The sequence below is a fragment of the Ambystoma mexicanum genome, chromosome 7q (assembly GCF_040938575.1).
Source record: "Ambystoma mexicanum isolate Mex_15411 chromosome 7q, UKY_AmexF1_1, whole genome shotgun sequence".
In the NCBI taxonomy this organism is placed as follows: domain Eukaryota; kingdom Metazoa; phylum Chordata; class Amphibia; order Caudata; family Ambystomatidae; genus Ambystoma; species Ambystoma mexicanum.
This window is the reverse complement of record NC_090941.1, coordinates 4,750,871-4,762,984: the sequence shown is the minus strand read 5'-3', so window position 1 is coordinate 4,762,984 and position 12,114 is coordinate 4,750,871. Positions and strand designations below refer to the sequence as shown.

The 12,114-nt window shown below is 44.6% G+C and overlaps 1 protein-coding gene across 2 annotated transcripts in view; it reads right to left on the bottom strand.

The window, feature by feature from the left end:
- The window catches only part of CRYBG3 (crystallin beta-gamma domain containing 3), a 2,312,058-nt gene that overhangs the window by 1,968,473 nt on the left and 331,471 nt on the right, over nt 1–12,114 (bottom strand). The window contains exon 2 of one of the 2 annotated variants that reach the window (XM_069639009.1): nt 10,402–10,515. The exons of the other annotated variant lie outside the window; for it this stretch is intronic. Within the exon in view, the coding sequence (XP_069495110.1) occupies nt 10,402–10,515 (114 nt within the window). The remainder of the gene's footprint in view (nt 1–10,401; nt 10,516–12,114) is intronic. 2 annotated transcript variants of the gene reach the window in all.

The window sequence follows — 12,114 nt, the reverse complement described above, 5'->3', positions numbered from 1 at the left end:
GTTTGGCATGGAGTTATTGAAAGGGGGGCCCAGTTAGCAGGACAACCTTTCTAAGATGCAATTACTTGCATCATGATATTAGTTAATAAAAAATAAAAAAAAGTCAGGGCTTCTACATACTTGCCAGATGGCAGGTCCTCCTACACAATCAGATGTGGGTGAAACTTCCAAGCCCAGGCGGTAATACACAGCTGCTGTAGGATGTTTCAGGAATGAACTTGTCACTCTGTAGCTGCCATGATACCAAATCACATTTACAAATACAAAGAGGTGATGGCTGGATGTTTTAGAATTAAACTTAACCTCTGGCATTTAAGATGCTGGTGTGTCAGTTGACAGGGCCCTGCAAAGTACAAGTGTCACCTACACTTCTTAGCATGGAGCATTGGAAAGTGTTTTTTGCATAGCAAAAATCTCAAAAGCTCAGGATTGCACAACCTCGAAGATGTACATTTAATTGACATGAGCTCTTTAGCACAAACAATGTGGTGTTCCTGAAAAATACACCAGAAATGAAGGTTTTGAATTAATCATGGCCACTGCGATTGCTCTGTGCAACCCTTTAGAATATGTTTTTTCAGCTTCCAATGCCATTACAGAAGGGCAAATCCCATATGCACCCGATGCCATCACAAAATTGTCAGTCAAGCCCAGACTGCTAGGTCAGATCCCTTCTGCAAGAGATGGTCTGGGTCCCAAGCCTGCTGTGCTTGGTAATCCAAGCTACACTTAAAGTGCGTTGCTCAATAAGGCATAACCGGGCCTGGGGTTGCTTCTGGTCTCATGCAGAAGGAGTGTTACCTATCAGTGTGGTATGGATTTCCCCTTTTGTAGTGGGAGCAAAGCCCGATCTTCGTATGGTCTTTCACCCTTTACATGGTATAGCAGACTGAGAAAGATGGTCTGGAGGGTGAACCAGAACAATATGCAGCCCTCCAGATCTGGCCTTTTTACGCACATAAATCGTGTCACTATGGCCCTTTTAATTCTTCCTTGGGTACCACTTACAGAGGCTATTTATGGCAGCACCGCCATTAATCATGGAGCTCACTGGTGACAGCCTGGTTAACAGCAACTTGCAAATCCACTCTTTACTTCAGTAATCGACAAAGTTCCTTGAAAGAAGCAACTGGGACAAGTCCTGCTCTGTTTAATTTTTTTAATACTCTCCTCTGTTAATGATTCTATCAAGATAATACTTTGAGTAATGTAAAAGGGAATTTGTGTTTTGTTCACTTTGTTTGACTGCCTACATTTTGTAGGTTACAGTGTTATTAAAGCATCTTTATTTTATTTATTTGCATTTTTAAAGCGCTCACACAGCCCGTGGGCATTGAGGCGCTGTTACAGGAATATGTCTCTTAGTTGCATATTTATAACGCACTGGTTTTTAAGCATGGACCTAGGGATTGAACCTGTGTTGCTTCGTGTCGTCTTGTTTCCAAGGCAAGCACATTGTCGCTGAGCTATCCTTCTCGGACAATTTGAATCATGAACATGCTTTTCATCTTGCTTTTGTACACAGGTAGTATTGTGTAAAATAAAAATTGGCTTAACCTAAGGCTGCATTTCTGCTTCATTGGCCTTAATAGAGGCAGCACAGTTGCAGAAGCATGGGCATTTCATACTTTATTTTCTTTTTATCACAGAAGCATACCAATTGCATAGATAGGCGTGTGGTCTGAACTTTAACTCTCTTTCTGACCACCCACCGCAAGCAAGTATAATGGATACAAGTAGAAGCAGTACTGTATATATTTTCAGTGGCACAGATTGTACCTATACCTCTCAACAGGACTGCTATACACTCAGGCAAACTAGCCTAATTTATCAACTGAGCCGTTATACCATACGCATATCATGGCACAATGCCAAATATTCACAGCAGGGCTGATTGCATCATGTCCACATTTCTTAGCAGGGCTGCTATGTTTTGGGACAGTATCTGAATTTAGTAACAGAGCTGCTGTTAAGAAAGCATGAACATGTGTTGCCATTTTCTCCAACGAGCTAAAGTACAGAGCAAGAACACTGTCTGAGCTCTTTCCACCACCCTCCGACAGTGTGAGAAGATGGCATTGCTGTCATATACTTCAATCTCTTCTACTGCGTCTTGCGCTTATCAAAACATCTGCTTCTCCCATGTCCGATTACTGAGTCCCACTTCCAAAAATCTAGCACATTTCAAAGCCTTATTATGAATCTCCTGACTAATGTTGGATAATCCAAACAAGCTTAGAGTTTTTGACAAGCCATTTATGTCAGGCAAGCCTCACATAGAACTGCCAGTGCCCTATCCCTGTGTGCCTTTCAGTGTGAACAGCCTGTTGGGAAAGGCAGCTCAGTGGGTCAATAACCTTATGCAGAGATTGTGTAACCTGTTAGTTCAAATCCTGTTAATGGGCGAGTTAATGAGTCTGCATCAGAGCTATGCATTTAGAATGCAGGTAACATTCAATTATAACACAGTTGACTCAACGTTTGACTTATCAAAAGGACTCCTAAATGTTCAGTGATTCAGAACACGCATTTCACCTGGGACGCTTTACTTGTAATGGCTCATAAAACACAACCATCAAGGCTGCTATAACTATGATTGCTCAGAACACACAGCTCTTCAGGGCTGCTATACTTGTAATTTCTCAGAAGTAGCACATCCCATGAGGACTGCTATATGTGTAATGGCTCAGAGCACACATCATCAGGGCTGCTATACCTGTGATGGCTCAGAATACACATCTCATATGGGCTCTTGTAATGGCATAGAGTGTTGGTAAGGCATCTGCATTCAAGAGCTTCATCTGGTAAGACAAACATCTAACTCTATAATTAACAGCCTAATAACCAAAAGAAGGTATTTGCACACATCTAAAAAGGAGCACCCATTGGTAAAGCCGCACTAGATTTTTAGATATTTATTGGTGTTATGTTAAAAGAAACAGAAAAACAGGAGAGGAAGAGCAACTCTGAACCTAAGCAATACAGAAGACCAAAGGTGTGCTGGTGGTGGGGGCGGCGAAGGGACGGAGCACATACTAACATGCTAGACAATATAAAACAGGAATTCGAGCAACAGGAAGAGAGAGCAATGAGCTACCTGATAGGGAAACAAAGAAAGTGAGAAGGGAAACAATAGGCGGGAGGGATATAATCAGAGCAAAAGAGACATTTGGGGACAGTAAAATAGATCAACAGCTGGTGGGGAGAGATGGAAATAGAAAAGCAAGACTAGAGAAGGGCAGGCCAATAACATAAGAGACAGTGCAGGGAAGATAATCAAAAGGAGTAGCAACCACAACCGAGAAAATGAAAAAACAGATATAGCCAGAGTAATGACATCAGAGAGGAGTTATATCAACTGATGCAGCGAGATAAAGGAGGGGAAAAAGCAACAACAGAATGCAGAGATGGGAGAGGCAGAGTGACAGAGAAACAGACAGCAAAATGTGGCATTGCAACAGTCAAGAGGGAGCAGCAGAGCGGCAGAAAGTGAGAGACAGGGGAAACAAAAGTAGTCCGCCTTCAACATCGATGGCAACATAATTACAGTAGCCAAAGAAGTGAAGACGCTAGGCTTCTACCTCGACTCTACCCGTACCTTAAAAAAAAAAACAGGTTAATTCAAACATTCGATCTTGCAGGCCATTCCTCACACAAGCTAGCTGCATTATCTTAGCCAACGCCCTAATATTATCCAAACTTGATTACTGCAATGCCCTATATTTGGGAGCCAACAAATACATTATCAACTAAATCCAGACATTGCAAAATAACGGCCTTGAACTTCCCAACTAGAGAACGCTTATCCAATACAATGAGAGACCATCAGTGGCTTTAAATTAGTGATAGGATCCTCTTCAAAACAGTGTTGTTAACCTTCAAATGTCTAAATAACGCAGCCCCACCTTATCTCATGGAAAGAATAATCAGAAGAACGTCCACCCGCCCTACTAGAGCGGTCAACTTCCACTGCCTACAAATACCTAGATTCATGTTTAAAAAATTGGTAGCAATAGCTTCCCAGTAAAAGCTGTCCAGTATTGGAATGCACTCCCACTCGAGCTTAGAACAGATGAGTCCCACTACAGCGTCAGATGTAATACCCTTAGCTGGCTACGATCCAATGACCACTATGACTAAATGACTAAATGACATGTACTAGCCTGGAACGAGACTGCTTTTTATATATGCATTGACTCGGTTTTAATGTATATATATGCCTCATCTGTCCTCACTTTGTAACTAAGCTATAGGTATCCTTTGTATTCTGTTGCGCCCGGTTACCTAAAGGTTTGGTGCGTTCTACAAATTAATAAACAAACAAAGTAGCAAAGGGAAGGAGAGATGGAGCAAAAACAAGGAGTGGCTGTCAAGCAGGTAGTGCCAGGCAGTAACAGTAGGCCCGTGAGGCAGAGAATTGATGCTGGTAGAGTGAGGGACTTGATTTATTAATCACCTGATGTAACTAGCTGGCATCTGCAGAAACTCTTAACAGAGTCTGTGTCCAAGTATCATGAAGATGAAGTTGGGTAGTATGCATCTACAAGGTTCTTTTGTGGAGAAGATGTTTTCCACAGGTGCAATAAGTTATTTAGAACCACTTTGAAATACAGCCGATTTGTCACTTATGTTTTCGAGCAAAGTTTTAATTTTATGCGCAATTTGGATAGTAGTCAGACACTTTTTACTCTCTTTCAAAGGAGGAACATTATTTTTACCCTTGGGAGTAAAATACTCTCACTCCAAAATGCTATCTGAAGCACTGACAATGCGAATAGTTATGATTTAAATCCTCCCAGCCATTAGCTGTCCGTTTTGTGCGGAATAAAACCCCAAATAAAATGCATAATGTATAGTACTGTATAGTGCATCGTTTTGTTAACGTTCGTTTTTCTTTCTTCAAAAAATACAAATTGCCCATTTTCTTACACGTTTGCTGATTTATACAAGTCACATCTCCAAGACATGCAGCTACATTGATAAACCTGAAAGCCCTGATAAAAAAAAAATCCAATTGACTAATTAATAATTGCTTCTACAGGATCTCGTAGCAAACATTGCAATCAAGGTATGCTAGCCACACAGTCTAATGGGGCAATGAGGCGATATGAAAATGTTCTGTGCTTAAAATCTATCGTACTTAGTTTCTTTCTAATGCATCTGGAGACATCTTTAAGAGAAACAACTTGCCCTCTTAACATTTCCCAACACTTCCGAGACAGAGCATTAAAATGTGTGGCAGGCACATTTAATGACAGTGCACTGCATCACAGATCTAGTGGCATAAACCATCTGCAGAAACCTGGCTGCTATTTCCGCATATCCAGAGGGTGTGGCGGCCTTAAACATTTGGTACAGCTACCAGCATAGTATGGGCCTGTCACCTTCGGTTGCTGGTTTTCATGGAGGAACAGTCAGGGTTCGTTAGCAGTGGTCAAGCAATACATAGTTTCATTTAACCAGATTTCCTTCATAGGTTCCCAAGGAAATACGGCGGTAGCATGTTGATTTCTGAGCACGTGGCACTTATGGCACTAGTTAAGGGTGGGCTCATTTCAACGAGTGTTGTTGCTCTCCTCATTTTATGCTCTGGTCACAAAAGTCTAATTGTTAATATTACGAGCTCTTTTTGTGCCTGGTGCTTCCAACATTTCCCACCCAGCACCGAAAGAGGCCTCCATTGTCCGCTCTGTATACCTTTGTAATAGAAAGGCGATGCAGTATTTCAGGGAAGGTTTGGCCTTTTTGTCAAAGAGGAATTGGGTAGCCTCGAGTTGGATGACTCCATAGCAGTGAATGGGAAAGGACACTGCTCTTCAAACCCATTGGAGGTTGGGATGGGGGTAACAACGGGGTAGCGAGAGCATTGGTTCTTCAGATTTTAGCCAGAGTGGTAACTAAAGTAGCGTGTGAGGCCTGGCAGAGGAGAAATTTCCTTGTGAGCTATAGGGATTTGCTGTGGGGCTTTTTTGCAGCGGAGCTACATTGATGGTTGCAAACAAAAGCCTCCCTTTCATTGCATTCATACATCATTTTGTTTTGAGCATTTGTATAGGTTACTACCTCCTACTGCTACAGTGGATTGGCGGTGAAGCAATATGAGGGACTAAACATTTTGGAAATTGGGGCTCCTTCAGGAAATTCAGTAACTGCTTCGACAACCAGAGTTTCGCTCTCAGTGTCTTTGGTGTATTATCGGGCAAAAGGGCTCGCTGATCCAGAGGAAAGGCCAATACTACAAAAGAACAAGTAAATGTGATTTATTGTATATAGACATCCGAGTTAAACTAGGAATCAAGAGATGATAGAACATCTGAAAGCAAAAGAGTTTACACAAATCAAATTTTAAGGTCAATATCTGCTAGACAGATCACAGAAGGAGTATTTTTATTGCAGATTTGTAAGGCACCGTGTGTGAAACACAACCACTTTGTGGTACCACTAGAGGAAGGGGATGGGGTTGGGGGGGTCTATCTTCACAGCATTGTCACACTGAGATTTTATCAGTGCAAATGGATAGGGATGGAGAAAAGTGCAACGAGCAATGTAGGAGCCCAAAGCAAAGACAACCAGAAAGCCATGCGTACATACAGGTCCCCAATACAGAACACCAAGGGACACTTGCAACAATAACCATAGTTAAAAAAGGATAAGTGCAAAAACAACACATCGAAAATTTGATACAAAGGGAGCCAGCAGCAAGGGGCAACTGCCCGAGAAAAGTCCAAAATGGCTATATTGGTAGAAAAAGCAACAGCACCCATGAGAAAAACTATTCTTAGGGCCTCATCACGAGTTGGGCAGTAGCCATTAAATGCGGCAGTAACGCTATTACCGCTGCATTTAAGGGTCTGCCCAATCACGAGTCTGGCAGCATTTACCCCCAGCTCCAAGCCGGGGGTTACTGCGCTGATTTAACGCCCATTTTCGGTCGCAATTAGCGTGCGCCTATTAGTGCATGCTAATTGCGCCGAAAATGCCTTATGGGGTCCAATGGACCCAATGGGGAATGGGGAATACCCATTGCTGCCCAACCCTTGTTCCGGCGCGGGTGGAGGTAACGCTATTATCCCAGGCGGTATACTGCCCAACTCCTGATGAGGCCCTTAGTCTTTTCTGAAGTTTAAGTGCCATTCTTCCCTGAAAGCTAAAGCAAGAGTCTTGCAGAGACATGCCCGAGCAAATTGAAAAATCCTGCCCCGTGCCTGCCTTTACTATAGTGCCAGACCACAATCGAAGGGTAGTATTTTGACACCATGCATTGAGGTACACACAGGCACCCATTTCCTCAGAAGGTTTTGTGAATAGGTCACAGGATTTTGAAAGCTAGCCAGACCTCAACAGGGAGATAATTAAGAGATTGCAGGTCAGACAATATATGGCAATTGGGTCGGAGGCCTAAGAATACTCTGACAGCTGTAACAAAGCCTCATTGCCAGCATCACATCCAGCCCACAGTTCGCCTGAGAGTAGTACTGACAGGACCAGCTCTGAGCAATTCCCAAACCCGCTGAGAAAGCAACTTGTTAGAAACAACAAGGTCCCTAAGAAACAAAGGCATTCCAGATGCATCTTCCAAGATGCATCAGAGTTAGAAATCCAAAAACCAGTCTTCTATATGCTATGGGGAAACACTAGCACATTCAGAGAAACCGCTTAGCCAAAAGATGGGGCTCCTCGAAGGGAAAAACCCAATTTAACCCAACCCCCACACCCACAGTGATGCTGGTGAAGTATAACACTTTTCTCTCTCCCCTGCATCATACAAAGGAGAGAAATACTTCCTTCTCTCACTCCAAAGGAAAAACAAGTTTGCACAAGTGGGTAGTTACTAGAGGTTTGTGTTCATGTACCTTTTGCTGGCCTTGTAACACCAGACACCCACAAAACGAACTTGTGGGCAGGGAGACAGCCAGGAGGTAAGGTAGGAACAGAGCAGCAGGCAAACATCAGATCCTGCCCAGGAAAACAATCTGAAAGAAATCTGCAATAACAGCACAACTTTTAAAGACGTTCCCCACCCGACTTGGATTAGGGAACCAATTAACTAATCTATGTGAACTTTTGCCAGATCAAAGGGGAGATAAATATGAGGCCAAGACCTACAGAGAGGGTTTCTGTGGTGGGAGCTATGGTGGGGAGTTTGTTGAGAAAGCTAGAAAGCACTAGAGAAGGGGAACCCTTTGAGTCCTGAAGAGGGATGTGCTCCAGTGAGGGGGAGAAGAGCCCCTTTTTGCCCCAAAGTAAGTATCAGCTCCAGTGAGAGTGCAGTAGAGCCTGCTTAACCTCAGAAGGGTGTGCTCTGGCGAGAGGGGGGACGGCCCCTTGAGACAAGAACAAAAAAAGAGGGGTGCAAAGTAGTAAGAGAGTGACTTTGATCCCCAATACAGGGTATTTAAGGTTCAAGGGGACGTCCACTTCTGATACAGAGTGTGGATGTGCTCCAGTGAGAGGGAGGAGAGCCCTGTGAGCCCAGACGAGGGATCTACTACAGTAAGAGAGCAAGAAAAGGAGTCACTTTGATCCCCAGGAAAGAGATGTGTAACAGAAGGGAGAGCCACTTAGCCTGGAAGAGGGGAGTATGTAACAGAGAAGAGACCCAAAAAGGGGGGTTCTTCTGAGACACTTGACAAAGGGATGAAGCCCTAAAATACTGACACATTCTAAGACTGGGATTGAAATTGCAATTGGATAAGCAGGAGCTAAAAGTAGCTCCTGGGTATCCAGCATTAGCCATTGACCATGAACTACCACTGGGGAATGAAGAGCTAGTACATAGCAGTCCTGAAATATAACTTCCATATAAGATGCAAATATATCATTTTGGTCATTATTTATGACCCCTTAGGTTGTATAGATGTTGGCATGGAGAGCCAAAAGTAGCTCCTGGTAGATGTTGGTATCAAGCTAACCTGGCTCTTGGCGGTAACAAGCAGGAGCTACATAGCTCCCAGCACCCCTCAATTTCGAACCCTGTAAGAGGCTTTGTGGTCCCCAGAAGAAAGTACAAGAACTAAGCTCTAGAAATCACATATTCGAAGACAGTCCTGTCTGAAACTTTCACCATGCCTTTTTTTTGCCCTCCATCCTGATTTCAAAGACTATGGGCCTCATTGCGAGCATGGCGGTCCGGGAACTACGGTACCGGTAAGCATGCTGGTACCGTAGTTCCCAGACCACTATACTATCAGCTCTGCTCGCGGGTGCCGTCTCACCCGCCAAGTTTTTCCTGGTGGGTGTAATGGCACCCGCGAGCAGAGCACGTCGGATGCACCGGCACAACTCGGAATGTGCCAGTGCATCCGATGTCCCCATCCCAATTCAGCCCTATGGGGCAGAATTGGGATTGGGAGGCCCTTGATTCTGGCACCCGAAAATGGGCAATTGCCGGGTCCGCCGAGCTCAGCGTGACCCAGTTCTTGCCCATTTGCGGGTGCCCAGAAAAAATGCAACTCCGGCGGCAGCCGTGACGTTTTTAACAGAACGGCTACCGCCAGAGTTGTAATGAGGCCCTATGTTTCCCAAGAACCTTTGTTACAGCCAAGCTGAAAAATATCAATTCAAGGGGCTTATGTTTTAATTGTGCTTAGTGAAACTGTTTAACTTTTTTCTGGGGTCTGTGGTTGTGTGTTCCCTTAGCCATGAGATACAGACTTACTCTGGACGGCCTGCAAGAGCACGGATTACTTAAGGTCTATTGGAGTAGTCCAACCTCGATCCGTCCAGAGAACTGGTGACCTGCACTCTATAAGGAAAGTTATGGAAGTTGAGGAGGTGAAGCTAGAAATTAAGGCTCTCAGAGAGTTCAAAGTTTTGAGGGAGAAAGAGAATTGTCAAAGCAAACACACAGGTTCTTGGCAGAAAGGATGTATATGGGTGAACTACTCAAATGGTGGTCAGGGAAAAGGTAAAGGAGAAATGGGAGAGCTCAAGTAGATTTCAATCTTGGATGCATTAAGACACAGATCAATGGGTAACAACCTCGCCTGGACATGGGAGAGACTATCAGATCAGGTTGTGTGCAGAGGATGGGTCACTTGCAAGTCTGAATGTAATCTGTGTACCATCAGTGTAGGACTGAAAGGAGCAGAGGAATACAGAGATAATTTCAGTGAGAGGTGCAACCCCACAGTTAGAGATGGTAGGAAGTAAAAGAAAAGAGCCCAACCCGATCATCAGCATAGCTGTCAAGGAAAGAGGACAAAAGGCATTTAACTTTGGTAAATCTGCAGCCCTAGGGATGGAACTTAGACCTGAGGAACTGGAGGCCCTCACTCCCATATGCCCCAATCAATGGAACTAGAAATCTATACTTTACCTAGGAGTCCAGATCCCGGCATGTCCAAAAGATGTATAGCCACTGAACTTCCCCCCCCTCTCTTTAAAGAATTGGAAAATTACCTTGAACGATGGTCCTCACAAGAAATCTCTCTCATCGGGCTAATTACAGCCTGTAAGATTAATCTCCTCCCGTGATTTCTATATACTTGTTCTCCTCTCCCATCGCCTCCACTCCTGCGGATGAAGAGGAAAATGTTCCAGTTTACTTGGAGAGGCAAGAAGTCACGAATATCCCAGTCATGATGGGCAACTCTCGCTTGGAAGGTTGGGGGTCCGTAATTTACATAAATACCAAGTGGCATCACAAATGGCGCCCTTCCAAGCGTGGTGTATAACGGATAGCCCCCCAAAATGGGTCGAACTGAGACTGTCTCAACTCCCGCTTCCCCTCCGCTCTCTTCCACATCTCCCGCCCCACCTGCAGAGGTGCTGGGCAGGGATCATGGCCTCCACCTAAACCACCCTTAGTATATGGGACTGGGCATTAAAATCCAAGGGAATCACACGTGGCCTAGGTCTGCATTCCCCGGTCTTTCACAACCCCGGCTTGCTCCCCTGGGTCCCACCCCTCAAACTTTAAAAACTGTCACGGGGGGGGTGGCTGGAATCCCTGGGGCAGCTCTTTGCAAATGGCCCACACTGCACAGTCGAGAACTTTAAACTGTCTTTTCATTTAGCCGAATCAGATAGATTCTCCTATGCACAGCTTCAGCACTGGTACACTCATCCTCTGGTCCGACAGGAAGCCACACAAATCCCCAGCCCTCTCGAACTTACTTTGCAGAGAATGCTGGCGAGGGGTGGGATCTACAAACTGTTACAAGACAATCTCCTTTCCCCCAGGCCCCCATATATTACACAGTGGGAAACGGACCTGGCGTATTCACTGGACGACCAAACCTTGGTGAACATGTGGACTAGAGCCCACTCATTACTAACCAAGAATGTGCCTATAAACTGCTCCTTCGTTGGTATTGCTCCCCGATACGCCTCCATCAATTTAATCGATCCCTTAGCCCCCTATGTTGGCACAAATGCAGACAGCTCGGGTCATACCTACATATGTGGTGTACCTGCCCCTCTATGAAAACCTTTTCGGACCAATTCATTGCCACTATAAAAGACATCACCCAAGTGACACTCCCCAATGAACCGGAAGTTATCTTACTGGGCGCACCAAGCTCTTATCCAAGGACCTGGAAGATTGTAAATCTTCTTTGCGCAAATGCTATTAGCAGCAAGGATTACGGCGGCCCGAACATGGAAAACTACTTAGGGCCGCTCACTGAATCTGTGGTGGACTAAACTATGGGACATCTTGGTGGCGGAAAAGGCTTCCTACACCGGTTCACAGACATTTGGGCCCCGCTTATGGAATATGACCGGAAGTTCCCGGCACAGACATAAACCTCATGCTGCCCGATTGGCCATACTAGATAACGCCAAATTAACACTGAATGATCCTGACCTGTGCGGCCAAGAGGATGCGAGGAGGGAGGGGAGCTATGGGGGGGGCAAGGGAAGAACTAATGAGTAACTGTTCAGTCCTCGAATAGTCTTTGCGTTAGGATAAGATGTATGCTTTGCATTTCTGTGCTATCTCCACTTCTGCAACTATTTCAAAATAAACATTTTTTTTAAATTGGCTTGTCTACAATTTGCACCAAAGGGCGACTTTCTAATATTGGGGCATCAGGGGGAGGAGTCGTTGTCTCGTCACGTGTTAGAATGACAGTGGAACTTACTTTCTCTTGTGCAGTGGCTATATTTAGA